This window comes from Pleuronectes platessa, chromosome 14, assembly GCF_947347685.1.
Source record: "Pleuronectes platessa chromosome 14, fPlePla1.1, whole genome shotgun sequence".
Lineage (NCBI taxonomy): Eukaryota > Metazoa > Chordata > Actinopteri > Pleuronectiformes > Pleuronectidae > Pleuronectes > Pleuronectes platessa.
The window spans coordinates 18,595,533-18,615,414 of NC_070639.1; the positions used below are offsets into that span (position 1 = coordinate 18,595,533).

Consider the following 19,882-nt stretch of genomic DNA (forward strand, 5'->3'; position numbering starts at 1 on the left):
GATGTTCTCCACAAAACCTTTTAAAAATGTTTTTTTTTTTGTAATTGCAAAGTCAAAGCACATTAAACCGTTTTACTACGAGACGGGGTGTTATCCACTTTTACACAGAAGTTGTTCAGTTTTAAGCCTGCTGTACATTTGGGAAATGTCTGACATTTTCAAATGGAGTAGTCCCACTTCTCATTAAAATTCCAGACGGATTTTGTACTTTTGTCTTTTTTTCTTTTGCTTTTGGTTTCTCCACTCTCTGTGTTAAGTAAAGGAAATTTCCCAGGCTAATTAAAGCCTATTAAAGACAGGTAATGTCAGGGCTTGTGGCAGGACCATGACAAAGTGCTGATAATTGTCTGCCAGACTCACTAAATCCACCTGTCCTGCAATTATCCCCCTCCACCCCCCGCCCCCCAACCCCGGCACCCCCTCCTCTGCCGACATTAATCCACTGTGGCGCCCGCGCGGCAGGCTGATGCCTCAAAGTGCATCCTGCAAACACAGATGTTAGAATTCAGGCTAGTTTAGCGTACACATGCCTTATGACGATTGTAGCAGAAGGAAAAACCCAACACATTTCCCGAGAAGCAAACAAGGCAGCATACATGGGTACCTACATATGTCTGTGTGTTGATTGATGGACATGCTCTCAGCTTGCTTTTGGGTCAGATTTGTCGGGTCAATTCATTTTGTCTTTTGTCCTCACTTAGATTTGGTTCAGTGGATCAGTTCACTTGATTTCAGATCGCAGGGATAAGAGACGGGTTGGAAGGACGTATTAATTATTCAGAGCTACTTGAAAAAAAGACCCATTAATTAAACTAATCTGAAATTAAAGAAGCTGTCCTGCCTGTGCTGTGTTTCACAGGTACTATTGGAAGTGAGCTCCACTCTGAAGACAATGAAGAGATCATTTTGACTTATCAGTCAAATGTAGTGATGCCTCAAATGGGTGATATCTCAACTTTATGCACTAATGAGTAACAATTCAATTGTCTGAGTATTGTAATTGTTAATTTGAGTCTTGTAATATTTCAACCCGTAACTGACTGTTTAAATGAGGTGAGGGAATTGTTTGATAACGCTGGCGTCAATGCTTCATTGGCAGAGATGCTCTTCCAGCTGAGAGGCTGCGTGCCTATGGTCGTGCCTTGAAGGAAACATCTGGACAGCGTACTAATTATACCTGTGGTTTGTAGAGAACATGTGCTGTTGTGATGGGAAGGACTCACTCAGCGTTGGGAGCTAGCTCTGAATCCCAGGTCAACCCCTAATGCCCAGGTCCCTGGACACCTAACTATCTGAAGTGTTTACATGTGCAGTGTGTACAAAAAGTTTTGTAGCATTGCGGCAAATCCATCCCCCGAAATCTAATCTGCACCTCCTCCAACTTATCTCAGGTTTTTAGGTATTTCGGGACGGGGAGCTTAGAGGTTGACATTTACATTGTTTGAAGATAAAACAGGAAGTTGAAGCACACTAACAACCGCTAGGTCATCCTGTGGAGGAGTAAGGCTGGTCGCTATGGTAGTTGTAGTCAGGGCATACCTTCTGCACCAGTTTATAGTCTACACTGTAAAAGGCTATATAGATGCATATGACTTTAAAGGGTTTCGAGCACAGCCAGGACACGTGGCTCTGCGTCTGCTCCTGGTAGCACACCTTGGACGGGTCGAAGCTGCACAGCGCAGTCTTCTTGTTGCGGTCCGTCTTCTCGTACTCGATGCGGCAGTTGAACGACTTGGTGTCTTTGGTCTCCAGCGTGGACTGCTGGGCGATCTCGAACTCCACCACCTTGGAGGGCGGCACCAGGCTGACTGACACGTTGCCCAGGCCGGTGGAGTTGTGGCGGAAGTACACGCTGAAAGTGCCGTTCCCGTGGTCCACGATCTTCCCCGTGATCAGCAGGTTGAGCTTGACGGTCTTGATGTTTGAGTGGAAGTCCCCCCACCCGAACATCTTTTTGAACTTGCCGGTCTTGACGATGGGCCTGCGTTTAGTTCTGGCCTGTGCACCCTGAGCATCTGTCTGGTTAGATAACCAGTCCCAAAAGTCCTCCATGTTCTGTAAATAGGTTATTTCCCTCATGGTGCTCTTGAACCCGGGGGAGCCCTTGGCAAACAGGCGCAGGGGGTTGAGGATCCGTGGGCTGGCCCCCTCGGGAGAAGTCTTCTGCTCATTATTACCGTCTCCCCACTCGATGAGCTCTGTGGCCCCTCCATGCACCTTCCTGCATGTGACCTACAGAGAAAACAGAGCATATGAAAGAATGTTAAACGTTAATTTCACCTTTTCAAGGAAGACAAATCCAGCAAAGCAGTTTGTTTGTCTGTTCGTAAAAAAGACCATAAAGCTCAGTTCACATTTCATGGACAGTAAATCTGGCACAAAACACCATTAAATGCAACAAATCACAGAAGTGTTCACACTGACTGACAAGTTGTCGGAGGTGACTACACTGTAAAAAAAATACCACAGCATAGGATCAGCACAAGGGATAAAGAAGGATATCTCTCCAGCACTTAAGAGGGAGAGAGGAAGAAAATAAATCCCCCATGAACATGGAACACCCACTTGTTCAACAACTTTAGAAGATTAAAGATTTACTGTGGGAAATACTTGAACACAGCAATGGTACCTCTGGGAAAATAAATCTTTGGTAACTAAAGCTTTACAAAAAAAAAAAGGACTTCAAACAGATGCTGCATTTGAAACCGACTGCTGAAGGAAAACTCGGGCTTTGGAAATGTGACATTGAAAATACGAGTTCAGGACGGCCACTTGATTTCCTGGCACAATAAAATGAATGAATTTCCTTCTATTATCTCACTCGTCAGTTCCCTCTGAAGTTCCTTCCTGTTTAAAGGGAGTTTTTTTTCCTCTGTGTTGTTGCCAAGTCTTTGTTCGTGGTGGGGACTGTTTGGTTCATCTCCATTATATTGTGAGGTCCTCACCTTCCTCTGTAAAATGCCTTGAGATAAGGTGTGAAAGGATTTGGTGCTCTATAAATACAACTGATCAGAATTCAAGCCAAGGAATCAAGTTGCCTTTCTGAACTTTCTGCACTTCAAAATAGTTGGTTTAAAAAATTCCATAGGAGGAACTTAAATTGTATATGTGATGTCCACTATAGTTTCTGGATGCAGAGAGTGTTTTCTTCTCAGTGAAGTCAAAGCAATAGTTTGACATTATGGTAGTATGCATATTGATTTTATTGCGGAGAGTTAAATAAGAATAATAATGCTGCTCTCATGTCTGGAGTTAAGTAGCTGAAGCCATCAGACATTAAACACAAAGACTGGAAACAGGGGCAAACAGCTAGTTAAGCTCTTTCCAAAGTTTAAAAAGCAGAATGTCCAGCATCGCATTGAAAGCTCTCAATTTTAAAATCTTATTTTTAGACAAAGCCTGACGATCAATCCCATTGTATCAAGCCTGTTATGCTAAGCTAAGCTAACTGACTGGAACTACTCCCGTAAAACCAAAAATCATAAAACTTTCACCTTTCATTTTGTTAAAGTGATCAGTTTGACATGAAGTCACCATCACAGTACTGACACAATGAGCCACAACTTGATTTGTAGGATCTTTGATAAACTACACAACCTTAACAATTTTCCACTAAAAACCAATGAATCTGCTACAACACAGTCCAAACTTGGTCGGTTATCTACACCAAATGGCATCAAATGTAATTGTGTAACATGGCTTAATAACTGAGTATTTAACTTTCCACAAAACCAAAGTACTCAACACCAGTAGCTCCTCTGCACTGACAAACTCCATAAGAGCTCATTTTTGCATAAAGCTCCTAATATTTTAGGAAGACTTGTCAGATTACATGACATTGAAAATCCCCCCGAGCTGAACGTGAGCCGGTCTCAGTCCACTAATGCTATTTTTAGATAGCACTGTGCGTATGAACTTTGGCTTATAATGGTTCCCAACAATGAAATCCGCTTCTACAGTGGTGCGGCTAAAGTATGTGATATAAGTGCTAATCCAGATGCAGCAATGAACTATGATCCCTGCTCTTACCTCAAAGCCTTTTCGGCTTCAGGAGCGATTCCTGGTCCACTTCAGATAAAGCTTTAATAATTCACGGCAATAAGCTTAGCTAGTTTTATTAGTAATTAGCAGTGGCGGCTTTCCCCGGGCCCGGCTGCAGGGATCACTGAGAGAAGCAGATGTTGAGAAGCACAGAGCAGCGGCTGTTTGAATTCTCACTGAGCTGCTGCGCACTACTTCCAAACTAATTATAATTTAGCTGTAAGCCTAACTGAGGCCCGTGTGTACAAAGCCAACAAACTAGGTCTGTCAGCCACTATTTGTTTTGTTTGCGCTCACATTTCTAATATAAATCTTTTCTATTTGACATGTTTAAGTGCCACGTGCATTTCAAGCAGTGCAATGTCCTTTCCCTCACGGTCCTCACACCTAAGCAGAACGGAATGGCTATCTGGATTTGTAATGTGAAATCAATGAGTCTCCAACGGACAATGAGTCTGACCCATCCATCAGGCCTCACGACGCTTAATTAAGACAGCAGCTCCCTGTAAACATGGATGAATGAGGCAACTCCATAATAATGTCCCCCTGCGTATAGCCCATCCCATCCACAGTCATTTAATCAACCGGTTCCAGAGTCAGTATTCCCCGCTGATACCTCCACTTAGTAATACCTTGTCTGAGCTCGGCTGTTGATTTGATTAGACCATTACGGCGTCACAATAAGAGGAGACTGTGAACATCAAACTGGTGTGACTGCCGGCTCCCAACAGGAGAGGCTTCCTCACCGCTGTGAGCAAGGGAACGACGTGGCACTTGAGTTGTTCTCTCCGTTTCACACAGGGCGTCGTGCTGCTCGGCTCTTCAGAGGTTATAACCCCCTGAATTTTGTCTTTTTTAGTGTAAATCTCAGGTGAGCTTTGTATAGGGTGATTATAATGGAAATGAGAGAGGAGTTTAAGTCTGATGAGCAACTGGGGAAATTGCCCTGACGACAAGGGGATCAGCGGAGGGATATCTAATACTTAAAAGGCGCTGGGAACTTAAAAAGCCTGCACTGACACACAGGCTTTGGTTTCTCTCTCTCTCTCTCTCCCTGTCTCCCTGCACACATGCAACACCTACACACACACACGCACACACACACACACACACACTTCCTCCATTTAGGCGGAAAGTGGTGTCTCTTTAAAACAGACGAAAGGAATCAGAGTTTTTTTTTATGTAACTAGACGATTTTGAGGGGGAAAAAAAAGGGAGGCAAGGTCTGATGAAGGAGAATCTACAAAAGCTTAATTAAGATTTCTTAATCGGTGCTGCTGTGCTACAGGCGTTTTGGGGCGACTTGAAACAAGACATTATTATGATAATAACGGCAGACTTATGGAGCTGGAAACACCAGACCCTATTTCTGCAGCAAGAGGGGAAAGTGAACAAAACCACAGAGAGGTGCATGAACCTGGTGTTACAGCTGTATTCCCCAGCTACATGTGCCTTATAAAAGTAATTCAGCAGTAAGCATGAAGGTGGGTGAATTATAAATGTTGTCAGGACTTCTACAGTAAAAGAGAAAAAGTGACTCAGGTGTTTTTATAGTGTAGCTGCTTATATTTCCAGTTAATATTCTCTCTCTCTCTCTCTCTCTCTCTCTCTCTCTCTCTCTCTCTCTCTCTCTCTCTCTCTCTCTCTCTCTCTCTCTCTCAGACCAAACCCTGTGAACCCTCCATAATTTTGTGAGAAGGAACCTGAGATTTCTTACATTTAATCATCAATACCACTGTAACCATAAAATGTACCTCAGTAACCTCATCAGCAGAGGCTATTTATTACATTTTGAGACTTTCTGCAAAATCAATACTTGTGTCACAGACACTGCATTTTTCATTCTACTTTCAGGGGCCAGTTAATAATGAAATACTTTAAGTTTTAGTTTGAATTCAAAATAAGAAGATTTATCTGAAACTAAAACAAAGGACTATTGAGCTGATAAGAGATTTTGGACCCTAAATTCTCATTGGAACAATTGTTTAAGGCAGATTGACCCACCTTACATATACCATTTGAATCTGAATTAGTTATCAAGATAAAAAAAAACAAGATTCATAATTAAAAATGTGCACAAAACATATATAAAGATATGTCATATTTTAGCCTAACATTGGTATTGTCATCATTTCATCAGGCAGCTTTGTGGATCTCTGCTACATGACAGCCAAACTGATATGATCTTCCAATGTGAGCTGATCACTCATTATCTGTGTGAGTCGATATGTTGCCAAATCAGTGTAGAAATGCCAAAACTATCTTTTACTTGGAAACAGTGTCAGCATCACATTGTTTGTCCTCCACACAGAACAGGAGAGTTTTCCACCTTTAGAATGATCAACTCATTAGGTTTCTTGATTGGAAATCCTTAATATCCACATTTACAGACCTCTGATCCAAAAATATTTTTTTAAATAGAAGACCTTGTTAAACTAAACTCAATATATACAAATATTTGTCTCAACATCAGCAGCCAAAGATGTTTAAATTTGATATTATAATAATTTTCATGATTACTTTGTAGTAAATGTTGCCCCTTTAAACAGACATTTAAAAATAGCTTTCAAATGTTAATGCAAATCAACTTGTTATGCATCAAATAAAAAGACTGAAAAATTAACATTTAAAGTAATTTTTGCATGTGCCAACATTTTGGATTTTCTGCTCGTTAAACACGGAGAGTTTTATCAACTTGTTCTGGTTTAATTGACTCATCAGGACTTGTAGATGAAGAAGGTCAAGAATCGCCATTAGAAATGTTCAGCTGATGTCAGTTCCAGAGTCGATAAATCCTCTACGAAGCATCAGAGGCTATAAAACGGAATCACTGCACATCCAACCTGAATTCTCGACCGTCCACAATGTCATTAAGAATTGGCAGCGGAGGGGAACTGTGGAAATCAAGGCCCTATCTGACTGACCAGGACATTTTAAAGATAAAATGCACATCTGCTGAGCAGGAAGCCAAAGACAAACCTCCATCTGACCGCAGAGTGTCACCTGACCTCTGACCTCATCACAAACCTCGACTTTCTGAAGACAAACAAAACAACACCCAGATCAAACCAGAGTCATTGTGGAAACAAGTGTTGTGGACAGACCAAGGGGAAGTTGAGCCACAACCACCCAAGGTGTGTTTGGTGAAACAAACACCTTCTCAACTGTTTAGCTTGAAGGTGGAAACATTCTACTTTGAGGAGTTGGGGGTCAGTGGCCCAGGAAACAGTCTGTAGGAGAGTGGATTCCACTAAATATCAGCAAAGAATTATTGATGGAAACATCCTGCAGTCAGTAGGAAGGTAGACGACCTAAAGCAAATCCCCAAATCCACCATGAATTGAAAATCATCACTGAAAATCTCTTACTGAACTTGAAGTGGTCCAGGAAGCATGACATTCCTGTTTCAAGGAAAGATAAATTCTTGTTTACAATAAGCATCTGCAAGTGTCACTGACTTAAAGACGCCTGCATGTTTTACACATTTTTTAATCCATTACGTTCTTGAAATAAAAAATAACAGTGTATTAACATTAACATTTTAAAAGGTATAGTACTTAAATTTACTTTTTTAATTCACTCGTCAGATCTTCTTAAAACAACAGTGTCTGTTAGCACAGAAACTGGGAAATCTGAGTTGAGTTTCTTTAAAGCAGAAACACGGAGGCACCGAGGAAAATACACGTTGTTGAAATACAGAGGCCGAATTTGGTAAATTACCTTTTCATCTCTAGCCTTTGATTTGATTTCACCTGCAATTATTCCTCTTGATCTTAATCAACATCTACATCTATGTGCCCTGTTAGTGAGATTAACTGTTAAATAATGTTTCTTAGAAGTTCTGTCTTGTTTTTGTGTCAAGTGCCTTGAAGAAAACCTCTTAATGTTGCGTAAAATCTGATTCAAGGCTTTGAAGTGAGGGTTTTTACAGATATTAAGTAGAAGGTCTTAAATCTTTCTAATATAAAACAGTCTTTACTTCACATCTCTACGTGTTCAAGCAAAACTGTATTTGCATCTTTACATTTTTTTTATGTTTTACTGTCGTTTTGTGATTTTTCAAAGATCCTCGTGACAAAATGAAGGATTGATAACACATGCACAAATGTCCCTGCTGCAGAGCGATGACGATTCGTTACGGGCTCCATCCCCCGCGGCACCTGTACTGTACGCTTGATTTAATGGCGTGTAAATCTATACTATCCTCAGGTATTAGTGGCATTTCAATACTGACAGCGGCCGGGGCCACACACACCGAGTCTGGATGAACTGGCCTCGACACTCGTCTGTAATGAGCATTATGGAGCCGGCTGTCTGCTTGTCCCGTGGGTAGACATATCTTTTAGAAGCCTGACATAAAGGTAATTGCCACGGTGACCAGAAGTAGCCTCTAGAAAGTTATTAAGAAGCCGGTGACATCTGGCTTCCGGATCATCCGAGGAGATGCCGTTAAAATGCATTTTGCGCGGAGCAGCCGGGCAACATTGCGCTCGGCTGTGATGGGTTCTGGGCCGCGGGCGAGGCTACAGTGGTGGTTTTGATGGTCGACGCTGGAATCTGATTGGGAGTCTCTCTAAACCTGGCATGGCCGACTTGTGCCCCCCACTGATCATCTGAGATATGCAATTCCGTTTCTTTTCGTCTCCTGCATCGTCTTCATTATTCAGCTCCTTGTGCTAAAATAATCTGTTTTTGGAGCCTTCCATAGTTGATATTCTTTTTTCTTTCCCCAGCACATAAGGTGTAGGGGGATATGCGTCGGGGGGGAAATTGGATTCAGGCATCTTTCTCACAATAAACAAAATGGGCAATTAACCTGCTCACCGGTGCAAGCAGAGCGGCTCCAACGATGCACTCCACCGTTCTTCATGGATTTATCTGTGCAAATTGACCTCACTTTGGTGGTGCAATTCATTTCTCTGCTAATTTTCTGTGTCTGAAGCTTCATTAACTTGATGCGCTTCCACGTAGTAAAAAATCTGGACGCCCCATGGAAATTACACCGGCTTCGCCATCGCCTCTCCTAACACTTCCACTGCTCGCTGCCATATTAGAGCAGCTCCAGCGTCAGACCCCGGATTGACTGCAGCTTCTTGCTTTTCGAGCACCTAACATGACAAGCTGCTCCGCTCGCATTAAAACAATTCTCTGCCTGCAATCCCCCCCCGCCCCACATCCTTCCCCTGCCATCCACCTGATGTTACAAGGCATATCATTTGTAATGATTCACACCCAGAGCCGGCTCCGGGAAAGAAGGCCCCGGAGGCGCATAGGCCGCACGGAGCGAGAGTCTACACATTGCAGAAGAATAGATTGGTGCTCTGATCGCTGGAGCAGCTTCACGCTCCAGAGCCATCACTTTTAATCAGAGGCTGTCCAGGGAAACACATGGCAGGCGCTTCAGCTCTGTGGTGGATCGCAACGGCAAATCCACACCAGGGGCACCTTACCAATCACAGGCTACGGTCAGGGTGTGTGTCTGTGTGTGTGTGTGTGTGCATATAGCATATCTACCCCCCTCCAGTATAATCCTTTAGGCCATTACCACCTGACCTCTGAGAGAATGAGACCAACTACAGCCTGTAATATCTTAACACTTGTGCTGAAGATCCCGTATTGAAATTGTGGCTTAACTCATCATCAACATACTGGAGATTATTTCAGGTGAATATCGAGAGCAGCAGGGATCTAATCATAAGCCTTATTGTGTTTATTTTCTAATTGCATGTTTTGATTCAGTACATCATGTATGAATATATGCGATAATAACCTTCACAGAGGAGGTTGTGTTGTGTTCACCCTGTTGTTGGCTGGTTTGTGTATTTGTTTGTGTGTTTGGAGGCAAGATCACAAAAACACAACTAACCAGATTTCCATGAAACCTGGTGGAAGGATGCAGTGTGTTTCAGGGAAGAATTATTCAACTTAATTACACGTCTGGATTTTTTACTTTCTACAATATTAGCTAGATAGAGTGTTTTTCAACATTTTCACATTTTTTCCCCTGGACATAATTCATTGATCTTAATTTTTAAAAAGCCTGTTAGGGAGCTGGACTCCATGTGTGTGTGAAATTTGCCGAAGCTTGATTGAATTAACGGTGACTGTTGGGCCTTGGTCTGGTTTGTTTGTCAGCAGGATGAAGCGAAAAGCACAGAACAAATTTCCATCAAAAATAGGGTTAGGATGGGATGTGACCCTAACCCCAAAAGAACCTCCTTCACTTTTGGCACAGATCCGGACGAGGGTGCGGAAACAGAAATACAAATTTCGCTTTGTTTAACATTGTGAGATATGGTACATTTTCAAATTTTCAAATTTTTTCCGGGGAATAATTCTTGGATCTTGATTAATAAAATCAGGCACATTCAGTGAAGGGTGAGGGTGTAACATTTGGTGGAGCTTGATTGAATTTAAGGGGGGGGGGGGGGGGGGGATTGGCTTCAGTACACGCTCTACTGAGTGCCATCCTACTTAATATGTATGTGGTTGTACATCTGTCATGCCGATAACCTACAAAGCCTAAAATCTGTGTCATGACCCCCCTAAATTTTTGACCACATCAGCGGTGTCATGACCCCCCTAAATTTTTGACCACATCAGCGTGTGACTGTCTAAGCACTTTCTGCAGGTGCTGGTGTTGACGGGGGGGGGGGGGGGGGGGGGTCGGGGTGGACACTCAACATCCACCTTGGTGTATGAGCACACACTGAATTATGATTTATCTTTCAAACTGTGGCCACAATGATTTAATGGCAGGGGAAACATTATAATGCATCAAAGTTTGAATGCATAACACACGCTGTGAGGATTCTACCTATAAACGATGTGCTGCTGCTGCACCTGATTAGTTCAGCTCCTGTTTTCATGCTGCTCAGAGCTGAGAGCTCAATGTTCCTGCAGCCACTTAGGAAACAAACGCTCTCCCTCCACAAGGTGTGTCGTATATTTTTATTAGTCTAATTCCAGCCTGAAAATTAAACAGCCACCAGGAAATATATAGTGTAGATTAAAAACAGGTACAGCAATTTTTAGTGACACTTACTTCTTAGTTCCCCTATTACGTCTACAAATAATAAATAAATGGTTTATGATACAGTATAAGTATATAAGGTAATTTTATTTAATGTAAAAATATACTGTTTTCTTTCAGGAATATTGGCTGTTGATGAGTTTTAAGGATTTGTCCTTGAGCAAGGCACTGCATGTCTGTCACTGTAACCAGCTGTACATGACCTCTGACCTCTCTTATGGAGAAATATAAGGAGTAACTTTGAGTCCTGCCCGGTTCCCTCTTCACCATATTGGGATTATGCAGATCAATATGGACATATATGGTCATAGTGAGCTCTGATAGTCAATATAGGATCTTACAAGTAAAGGAAAGTTGTTTGAGGAGCTGTTTGCTATGGACTGTATATTAACATGGACAACCCATCTAAACCTCCTCCCACTATCCAGAAATGAAGCCAAAATATGCTGCCATCTTGCACATCTGAGTCTGTGCAGTAGCCATCAGGGGGTGTGGTTGTGGCACCGAGGTCCTGCTGATACATGGGCTTGACCAATCACAAGTCTCAGTCCCAGCTGTCAATCATGATGCTTCACCCAGTTTAAAAAGCATCAAATAACAAATTAGAAACAAATTTAAAGGAAATACAATAGCACTTAAATGAATGTGGTGACAACTACCTGAAATGACAGAAACCATCTTTCAGAAAAATGTATTAGATTTTTTTCCCATTCACTAACGTGGAGGAGGCAGGATTTAGGACTTATACAGCAGCCAGCCACCAACCGGGCGATCAAGACGATTTGGCGGAGCTATCATGTCGTCTGTCTTTGTAAACAATCAGTGGTTTAAGCAAGTGTTGTGGCAGAATATCATCTGACTGCTTATGTTTGTTGCCTGAGGTTGCTCGCCTTCTATTATTAGCATAAATCACGACGCGAGTCATTAGCCACGTTTCTGGCGTTCAGGTTCTTCCTCTGACTGACGATGAGGCCGGGCGACTCCTCGTTGCCCTTTAACAGACTTTCACTTGCAGGCCGGTTCGTTCGGACCTTCACACTGAAACACTTGGTGTCATTAGAGTGTGTTACACTACAGGAAGCGAGCCACTCAACTGTGCAAATCACACACAATTACCTCGTCTGCGGTGTGGAAGCTGCCAAAGCAGAAACGTGCTTCCGTGTTTCCTTATAATATTATATCATTAAACCACAGTTAGCTCCAACCTGGCTGACATGTTTTGTTTGAATTCTAATGAGCGTCAGTCTCCTGTTTCCTAACAAGAGCTCTCAAATGATCAAGTGTACTCCGTGGCCTGCCCTTTAAAAGCTCGTCACATAGCAACTAGTCTCAAGTCACCTTTAAGTTTACATGTAACCTATATCAGCTTTCTCTCTAACGGGGGAAAACATAAATGTCAGTGATTTTGCCAAACATATTAGGAAAAGAAAAGTCTGAAATGTAATTTAAAGCAGCTACAGTTCAACAGGGACCTGTGTTGGATGCAGATCTCCGGCCTGATGCAGCAAACCACTGTGTATTAACATATTTGTCTGTAAATAATAACCTATAACAGCAGCATTGTTTATCTTGGTTTAGGTGAAGGTGGAGGACTACTGCTATAAATGTTGATTGTTGCACTGCTGAGCTGCAGCATCTCTTTTAAATAAATTCTAAATGGGACCAGTCATGTTCTCCCAGGGTGTTTCCTCCAAACTACATATTACCAGGAGAGACCGAGCCTCCACAACAGCAGGGAATAATGGTTCAATCTACAAGAATGAAGTTCAAAAAACACATTACAATTCTTTACTCAAGCCAAAGTAGAATACCACACATTAAAACACTATTATTATACGTTTATGCAGCAGAAATTTCCCAATTTTATGATAATTATTATTGGATTATTATTACACATCATTAAGAGAGGGCTAATCAGCTATCTATAACTATAAGTCTCTCTCTCTCCCTACATATGTGTTTGTGGACACATGTATATACATGCGCATATATTTGTATAAAATGTGTGTACATATGTCTACATGTGTATATAAACACGCAAATGTGTATGCAAATCTGTGTGGGTGTGTGTGTATTAACTGTTGCCATGCATTATATTTATACATGCATAGATAATGATAATCATTATTAATAATTATATATTTTTAAATACTCAAAATCTCAAGTAGGTAACCAGTGTCTGTAGCTTTCAAATTAAAAGGCTGTAGTTAAACTACTTCTACAATATTAGCAGTGCTACTGCAAATGTAAATACTACAAAATGCAAATACTGAACAGTGGCAACATTTTTATTCTAAAATTAAACAGACCTGTAAATTAATAATTTACTTACACAGCTCCAAATCTGACAAAATAAGAATTTAAATAAAATTGAAGGTAAAGCAAGAAATATTTGTGAATAATAGCAGTTGATCCAAATCCACTGAAAGATAAAATTAAAAAGTAAAGTTCTAAATTGTACCGCTGCCTTAACTCAGTCACAGTTAATGTGGCACCAGAGAATTTGTGAATTACCTGCTGGAGATCACAGACATTAAATCTTTCACATACGCTGATGGCAAAGCCTCGGAGGTGAGGGTGGGATGCAAGTGAGCGCGGCTCGGTGTGGCAAATTTAAATGCAGCGATGATGTCAGGTGTTCCGAGAGTGTGAACCACCATCGTGCCAGGCAACAAGACGGAGAGCGGGCGGAGGCTGTGGGACGGTAATCTGGATACTTGTGTTATCTTACCACCTGCCACATGTGACAGCAGCAGAGCCCTGAACACTTCACTTTGAGACAGGCGTTACCTTTCAACACATCATCACTTTCACAATCCCATTACATGGTCAAAGCAGCATCTCCTGCGCCGGCTCCTGACACCTGCAGCAAACCTTGATACGTGTGATAGCAGGGATTTAGGAGGATAATTCCACAGATCGTGTTGGACTCGGTGTAATTATCATCGGCTTGACCAGACCACCTTGTACTATGATATTCATGCTCATAAAACTCCTCTGCATATGGTGTGTTATTCTCAAATCAATACTGCTTTTCTTATTATATCTCGGGAAGGCATAATATAAATGTTCCCCTCGCTGTTTCTTTATTGACATCTTCCCTGTTTTTTTCAGCTCCGTGCTGCAAATGGTGCGAGTGTTTGATTCAGCATTTTTTTTTTTCTCTTCTTGATTTGCTCAAACACGCGTCCACTAAATTTGACAGAGAAAATACATTTTCCGCACTCGCAGCCGACTGCGCCGCGGCTGATTTCACCGAAGCAGCTCCCTTTGAAGAGGAAACACGAGTTGGAAAGACGTTGCCTCATTTTCCTCTGAGTGGCTCTGAAGACAGTTAACTTCACAGAGAAATATACAAAGACAGAGGGGAGCTGACAGTGCTTTGTTAGGGCTGAAAACGACAAGCTGAAGAAAAAGAGAGAGGGGCCTCAAAGCCCAGAGGCAGAGGAGGGAAAACACAAAACTGAGAATAATCAGCGAGGAGATTTACTGTACGTATTCTAAAGCTCTCACACGTTTTCCTTTCTACAGGAGAGCAACGCAGCTCTGATTAAAGAGGTCAATCATTTCCTGCCCTCTGACGCAGAGTGGGGTTTTTCCTTTTCCAAAAAAGCAACCAGGTGGTTATTAAGAAGTTTATGTGTCAGAGTGTTTGGGAAAATATGAAAGGGCTCGGCTTGCAGGAACTTTGGGGTGGTGGCTCTGTGCGATTAACACAGCTTATTCCTGAGTTTGGCAGTTCAAACGCAAATGGGGAATTCTCGGCTGCACGCGACAACTCTTTGCAATATTTGACAAAATGAAAGAAAAAACGTGATACCACGATTTTCCTCAGGCCGCACGCAAAGAGACAAAGTACCTGCTGTAGAGGAGCTGCTCTCCACGTTCTGCTTTGTTGCAGCACAGCAGTAAAGAGCGGTGCAGGGAGTTAAAAGAGCTGCTAAACATCGAGGTTGTGCATCAGAGGCTGCTGGATGTCTCTGACCCTGCAGAGCGGTAATGACAACGCTGTAAGGCGGCAGAGCCTCCAGATCTCACGCCGCCTCGGGGCTGCGGATAGCTCCATAAAAATTCATAGCTGTGGACCAAGATCAGGAAGACTCCACATCGTATTAAACATAATGTTTCCAGCGCCGGAGCCACCGGAGTGGGGGTGTGACTTCATGCGAGAGAGCCGCTCGGCACCTCACTGCATCCCGATGAGCTCACATCACAAGAGATGCTCGGGGAAAGTAATCATAAGTGTTTTGACTCTAATCTTTAATGGTCCACTCAGCAGCCAGATTAGGGTTATTGTCAGTGCAAAGGCCGATTGTGTCACAACTATCAATCACCAGGAGCTTCTGTTCTCTTCATTCCAAGACCTTTATTATGGATTTATTGTCAGCACGCATGCAATTATGACTGATGATTGGGAAAAAAGGGGAGGACAGGCTCCTGGGCTCGATACAGGCAACACGAGCTGGAGTGGCCGCGAGCTACATTTGAGGGATTTAACCTGAGGAAACAACAACCTTTTCCTAAAGAGGTCTGAGACAACACGCAGGCGGAGGACGGCAAATGCCACGGACAGTATTGTTTGTGAGGGATTATCTAGTCGGGCCCTGTGGCGAGAGAGATTGTGACCCCAATATGAGAACAGATACACATCAGCACCGTGTAAGCTCCGAAATGATTCCTGGGAGGGCAGCCCGTGCATACAAGGCCCCGCCGCTCCGTCAATCCATGTTTAATCACTTCCACGAAAAAGAAAAAAAAAATGTCTTCTGGTCCGCCTGACATTTCCTCTCATTTCTCTCTCTCCACCCAATTTCTCTGGTGGGTTTTTGAAGACTTAAGTTCCACTCTTTTTCTCTCCCCCCTCCCCCCTCTCTCCCTCTCTCTCTGCCTTTTCTCCCTCCCTCTCTCCCTCTCCCGCTTTCTTACAAGGCAAATCCTGAGAGAGGTTGAGATGCGAGGACCGGGCAGAGCAGGGGATGGGAAGAATATAAACACACATTTCTTCTTCTTTTTTTTTATTGTCCAGAGGGAAAGGAGGGATGGGGCGGTGGGGTTGGGGGGGGGGGGAGGCGGGTAAGGGGTGCAGGGGGCTGGGCGTCGGGGTCTGTAAAAGAGACGAGGACCTTATCACAGCCCAGCAGCTCTGTAATTCGCTGCCATGATAAAGTGGCAGCGCGGAAAACCTTACAAGGCTGGCACAATCCAAAGACGGATTAGGTTTTTCTGACATAAGCTTCCTGAAAAACTAATCAATCAGCCCATGCGGCATTATCAGAAGCGTGAGATTAAAGCGCCGCTCCTAATCCCCCCCACTGTACATTTTATTACACTTTCCCAGTGTTACTCGCCTTTAAATATACAATAAATAAATAATAATCAAACAAGAAAAAACCCAGACCTAATTGAGCGTGAGGAAGAGGGAGAGGGGGTTAAAGAGCCCTTGGAGAGGGAATTTATGTAGAATGTGTGTTTTGTTATGAAGACAGGGATAAAAGTGTTGTCCTTGCCAGAGCCCCCCCCCCCCCCCCCCCCCTTTGACTTTGTATGGAGCCTCACTGTCTGACTCCAACACTGCAGAGAAACAAAAAGTGAGCGAGAAGGAAAATACAAATCCTTTGCCAGGATTTTTACGACAATGTGGCAGCTCAAACAAATTTGCCGATTCAAAATTCAGACCCCTGTCTCTAGTGCCGTTGACGAGAGATAAATCATGACGTAGCTGTGTATGCCGCAAAATAAATAAACTGTTGAAATTAATGCTAAATCCTCTGGGAAATGACTTGTAATCCCTTAAATCAGCGCACTTCAAAGTTACAGGGATGAACTCGGGGCCGTGCGGCGGATCCAGAGGACAAGGCACGTACAGCTTTACCAGTAACCAGCTAAGCTTTGTCTCTGTAATGCGTCACGCCCTTCTATCAAGACCCTTCGCTTACTTCCCCTGCTCGAGCCGGACCCTGGGCGGCGTTTACAGCCTCAGAGAAGGTAGCTACTTCCAACACTCCTGGCACGGGGCCACATTTTCAAAGAGCTCTCACCCCCTGCAACAAGATACAGTGGTGCAATGGACTTTCTCAGCGTCTTCTCACTCCTAATCCCAACAAACAAACAAAAAGAGCCCTTTTCCCTGCATGCAGTCTGTGGAGGGGAGCGTACAGAGGCAGGGCTGGACCGGCAGGGAGGAGATGGCAGAGAGTGCGGCTCTCAAAGCCATCCACATTGTTCTGCTGTCATTGCACCGAGGATAACTGCAGCAGATGTCACGAGGAAGAATGGATTCTCCCAGGATGGCTGTGACCCTCTTATTTGTCCCTGGGGTACGGCACAGATGCCGGGAGCCGGGGATGCATTTTCACCAATCTGATTCATGTCATGAGCGTATGCGTGTGTGTGAGAAGACGCAAAGAGGGAGAAAAGCATTTTGGTTTTTTCGTTGTTGGACGATTTGGCCTTTTGCTCCAGAACCCGAAATCCCTGATTAAAAAACAAAGGGATGTAAACCCGTCCTCTTTACAGGTCCGTCCTGATGGTTCTGGTTGTCTGGGGTTCATCCTGGATTGAAACCTTGCAGTGTCTTCAAAACTTTCCTATTAAGCAGACATACTAAGAAAAGAAAAAAAGTTCCGTGCACATATTTCACGCTCTCTGAGCGCCAGTCTGGAATTCAAGCATTCTTTAAACTACGGAAGGTGAGGGAATACTGATAAGGGCCAATATGTCCCCCATTCACACGGGGGTGAGTCTGCTGGGAGGGGAGCCACCGAGGCCAATGAAAAGAGCCTCTCCGGGGACACAGCCCGTCTCCCTCTCCCCCCTCTCCTCCCTCCCTCTCTGGAGTCACTTGCTCCCAATGGGCACAGGGCTGATTACAGCAGCAGCCGGGGCCGACAGCACTTTGCCGCTCCATCTGCACAGTTCAGGGCTATCTTTAAAGAAGCCCTCTTCGACGGCAGCACAGATGTGAGGGAACTTTCTTCAATCGCGTGGCATTTTCTGCTCAGGTGTGATCACGGGCAAAAGAGCCTGTTAAAGCAAGGATGATCGCGATAAAAAAAGAAAAACACATATTCAACCTTTAGATTTCCCCATACAGAGCTTGTGTTCTTTCTTTGGAGAGCTTATCCCTGCAATAAAAACAGAATTAGACTGCGGGAAAAGATTAGGTCCAGAAGCTTATGAGACAATCAGGATCTGGTGAATACTAACACTTTCTCTCTCAGGGACACGGTTTCATCACATTTGTGTAGTTACAGGTTATAACAGAGGAAGCGCACAGGCCACGGAAACCTGTGAGTGCTGCAATTTTCACGTATTGTTCTCGGTTGTCACTTCATTAATTAATTTATTTACATTTGTTTCCCCTCTCTACACTTAGATGTAGATTTAAAATGACACTTAACGCGTGTTGAGGTGTTTTCCGACACGTGAAGTTAAACCTTGTTCTGATGGAAGGAAAGTAAATGAGAAATGATCGTTAACCACAAATAGAGCACGAGATGCAATTGAAGAAATGAGGAGGGTTAGGGTTAGGGTTAGGGTTTTGTTGAGCAATGGATGACAAACGCAAGACACCCAGACCATAATATATGAAATAAAAAATAAAAAACCCTCACAGTGGAAATGAACCATAAACTTTGCAAGCTTGCACATCAGTTTCTAGTTTATATCCAGTGACTATTAATTTGATTGATTTTAAACCACATTAACTCAACCTCTTAAATAATAAGTGCTGCAGAATTGTTAATTATAAACTATGATAATGCTCATTAAGTAGGAAGGTGATGAAAAAAAAAATTATATTGCGGCTACATGCATTATTTTCTGTACCTGAGGAGGTTGAATCTCCTAAGAAAAAGTCAAAGTGTAAGAATAATAAGTCTAAGTCAGTTCTTATTTATCAAAAAAATAAGTGCATGGTGTTTTGTAAATATATTGTTTATATTCCACCAAATGAAAAGCAGTCAGATAATTGGAATGTACTTTTTAAAATCAAATATTTCAGATAAGAAAACACATCACTAGTGGAGCTGTTATGGTCCATGAAGATACTTGTTTTAAGGAACAGATTTTACATTCAGTCGATATAAAAGGAAGCTTACTCCTTAATTTCTGAATTAAAATGCTGATTTTAATTCATTTATTATCATTTGGCACATGTGTGCTTATTGATAGATCTTGCATTGCGTAAAAAGTCTGAAAAAAACCCTTCAGATCTGTCATGTGTTTAGTCCGCAGGGACTCGAACCCTCACCTGGTGCAGGAGAGCCAGAAGCAGGAGCGTTTGCAGGGCACTCATCTTCAAGGACTTCTCGACTTTATTCAAGATGAGCGGCGCTTAAATCCTCTCTGGAAGCTTTGGAGAGGGACAGACGCACATGCCGCTGGAGCATCGCAGTGATCACCTGCGAGAAACATTCACCACGTTAAATCGCTGCCATTCCCCCCCACCCCCCTGTGGTTCTCCATTTGGGAGAAGCCCCCCGGGACATTTAGAAAAAAGAAGAAAAAAACTATGAACTTTTTTCTTACCGTTTTCCAAAGGCAATACCTCGCTTAGTTGGAAGAGGCGACTGGAATCATCCCGGTTCAATCCACTTTGGGAGTCCTAAAATCCTCTCAGCGCGTCCCCGTCTTCCTCGGACTCTTGGGTCTCTCTGCAGACTCGGTCTACATTCACTGTTCTGAGATTGCGCGTCAAACCCAAAACCTAAATGAACTCTGCTCAATCCGGAGCCGCGTGGCCGAGGCTGAGACGTCGACGCACCGCGGTGAAGTGGAGCCAAGTGAGCCCGTCTCCCGGTGTCAGGG

General features: G+C 43.2%; 1 protein-coding gene across 1 annotated transcript; it reads right to left on the bottom strand.

Moving 5' to 3' along the window:
• Nucleotides 1–434: 434 nt before the first annotated feature.
• nxph2a (neurexophilin 2a) lies at nt 435–19,386 on the bottom strand. Its single transcript, XM_053439886.1, has 2 exons — nt 19,326–19,386; nt 435–2,232 (listed from the first exon to the last, which is right to left on the bottom strand). The coding sequence occupies exons 1-2, from the start codon at nt 19,368–19,370 to the stop codon at nt 1,486–1,488; spliced, it is 792 nt and encodes a 263-aa protein (XP_053295861.1). The 5' UTR covers nt 19,371–19,386; the 3' UTR covers nt 435–1,485.
• Between the last annotated feature and the right edge of the window lie 496 nt (nt 19,387–19,882).